This window comes from Phoca vitulina, unplaced genomic scaffold (genome assembly GCF_004348235.1).
Source record: "Phoca vitulina isolate PV1807 unplaced genomic scaffold, GSC_HSeal_1.0 scaffold15, whole genome shotgun sequence".
Taxonomy (NCBI): domain Eukaryota; kingdom Metazoa; phylum Chordata; class Mammalia; order Carnivora; family Phocidae; genus Phoca; species Phoca vitulina.
In genome coordinates, this window is record NW_022589718.1 from 14,403,873 (window position 1) to 14,406,300 (window position 2,428).

At 41.5% G+C, this 2,428-nt stretch overlaps 1 protein-coding gene across 3 annotated transcripts; it reads left to right on the forward strand.

Annotated features, from left to right (window-relative positions):
• Positions 1-491, forward strand: LOC116638042 (PEST proteolytic signal-containing nuclear protein-like). Of its 3 annotated transcripts, none has more exons than XM_032413794.1 (2): positions 1-294; positions 360-491. In XM_032413794.1, the coding sequence occupies exons 1-2, from the start codon at positions 1-3 to the stop codon at positions 489-491; spliced, it is 426 nt and encodes a 141-aa protein (XP_032269685.1). The 3 variants fall into 3 exon arrangements, with proteins under 3 accessions (XP_032269685.1, XP_032269686.1, XP_032269687.1); XM_032413795.1 differs by having other exon boundaries at positions 1-355; positions 411-448; XM_032413796.1 differs by having other exon boundaries at positions 1-277; positions 399-448.
• Positions 492-2,428: the final 1,937 nt, after the last annotated feature.

The window sequence follows — 2,428 nt, forward strand, 5'->3', positions numbered from 1 at the left end:
ATGGCGGATGGGAAGAAGGGAGAGGAGAAGCCTGAGAAACCGCAGCGAGCTGGAGCCGCCGGAGGACCTGCAGAAGAAGGAGAAAAACCTGTGAAAACTAAGACTGTTTCTTTCAGTAATGGAAGGGAAAATTCCAGTCACAGTGCTGAGACACGATCAGCTGAAGAAGAAGCTGCAGACCTCCCAGCAAAACCTGTAAAGATCTCCAAGTTAGGATTTGCCATAGGTAGTCAGATGACAAAGCAAGCCTCACCCATATCCATCAAACTTGGATCAAGTAAGCCTAAAGAAACTGTTCCAACGCTTGCTCCAAAAACCCTTTCAGTAGCAGCAGCTTTTAATGAAGATGAAGATAGTAGCCAGAGGAAATGCCTCCAGAAGCAAAGATGAGAATGAAGAATATTGGAAAGGCTACACCAACATCAGCAGGACCAAACTCCTTCAATAAAGGAAAGCATGGTTTTTCTGATCACCAGAAGCTCTGGGAGTGAAATATAAAATCTCATGTTGGAAATGTCCATGACCAAGACAATTAAATGATGTGTTTTGAAATTGGGGTGTGGGGTGGATGTAAAGTTAAAAGAAACAGTTTCCTTTTTTAGAGAATGGTGGGGTGCCTGGGTGGCTCAGTTGGTTAAGCGACTGCCTTCAGCTCAGGTCATGATCTTGGAGTCCCAGGATCGAGTCCCGCATCGGGCTCCCTGCTCCGTGGGGAGCCTGCTTCTCCCTCTCATGTTCTCTCTCTCTCATTCTCTCTCTCAAATAAAAAAAAAATCTAAAGAATGGTATAATGGTATAAGACTATCTTTGGAGCCACTTTTTTTTTTTATGATTGAGTGGTACACTCATTGAGAGTTTGAAATTAGAGGTAATTTATGTTTTATATACAGATTTTAAGACATTTGCTAATTTTGTAGCTTCATATGATTAGTGTCCGAAGGTTACGGATAATAAAAACTCAGAAATGGTAAAAAGAAAAAAAAAAGAAGTTGGTATCAAAAAAGGTTGATCCACCTTTGTAGTCTTCAGATCTGTGCTGCTTGCAGGCTCTGTCCTGTGATTTTTTCAATAGATAACATAACTTTTCTTTTAACTTCACAGGAAATTCCATGCTTGAACGTGCCCTGAGTGATGAAGCATGACAAGAACTAGCACCCAGTAGTCTTCAGAATTAAAACGGTTTGACAGCCGTTCCTCCAGGGACTTGGCCCTCTCCTGCAAGCCATCAGCACTGAAGATGCTCCTGGGATGCAAGGATGGTGACTTTCCAGGCAGAAGCAGTGTTTTCAGAATCTGCACTTGTTTACTCAACAGATCGACAAAAAGAAGCACACAGGGATGGACAGGGGCAAAACACACGTTCAAATGCTTTGCCATCTCAAACTTTCATTTTTTTTTTTCTCAACATTTTGACAATGTCTTCACTAGTCTCCCTGTGTCTTCTCTCCCCCATTTCCAATTTATTTCATATGTTGCCATAAGAATTTTTCTATGAACACGAATCTGGTCATAGTGTCGCCCTTGATCTCCACCCACTGTGTCTGGTCCACTGAATAAATTCTCAAGCCCTTGGCCTTGCATTGAGAGAACGTCAGAGTGTGGCCTGAATTTACCCTCCCAGCCATATTTCTAGTCACCTCCTCATCAAGAGTGAGTCAGTCATTCCTCTTTGACCCCCAAATCTAAGAATCCCTCAGACTGTAAAGTTGTGTGGTTTTGTAAAGTCTACTATCAATAGGATATGTACTTTTGAACTAAACTTTGTATTGAAATACACAAATGAGTGACGCCTTAAGCGTGTCGCTTGATCAATTTTCAAAATGAACATACTACTGTCACTGTCACCATCAAGAAACAGACCATCACCAGCACCGCCCATAAGCCTCTCCAGACCCTGTCCCACTCACTCCCTGCCCCCCGGCCTTCTGTCACCTCTGATTCATTTTTTCTGTTTTCCAATTCTGTAGGCATGGAATCATACAGTATGAGCTCTTTTGTATCTGGCTTCTTTTGCTCAATATATGTTTGTAAGGTTGAACTGTGTCGATGTAACAATTATTGGCTGTTCTCATTGCTGTATCTATTCCAATTTACCCATTTTACTTTGACCGACATTAGATTGTTCTCATTGTTTGGCTATTAAGAATAGTGCTGCTCTAAACATTCTTGTATGTGTGTTTTGGTAACTGCGGGCATACGTTACTGTAGGATGTATAGCTAGGAGTGAAATTACTGGGACACAGGGGTATAAATGTTCCTAGCTTTAGTAGATACTACCAAGCAGTTTACTAAAATAGTGCCAACTTACATTCCCAGAGGCAATGAATGGGTTTTCCTTCACACCAACACTTGGCAGTGTGGTTATTTTTCATATTAATCCTTTTGGAGGATGTGTAGTGATATCTCATTGGGGTTTTAATTTATGTTC

Bases quoted from the DNA above. Each gene is read 5' to 3' on its own strand.
- LOC116638042 (XM_032413794.1), top strand. From the start codon at position 1: ATGGCGGATGGGAAGAAGGGAGAGGAGAAGCCTGAGAAACCGCAGCGA. The intron at 295-359 runs GTTCCAACGCTT...TGAAGATAGTAG, and splicing joins CAAGTAAGCCTAAAGAAACT to CCAGAGGAAATGCCTCCAGA.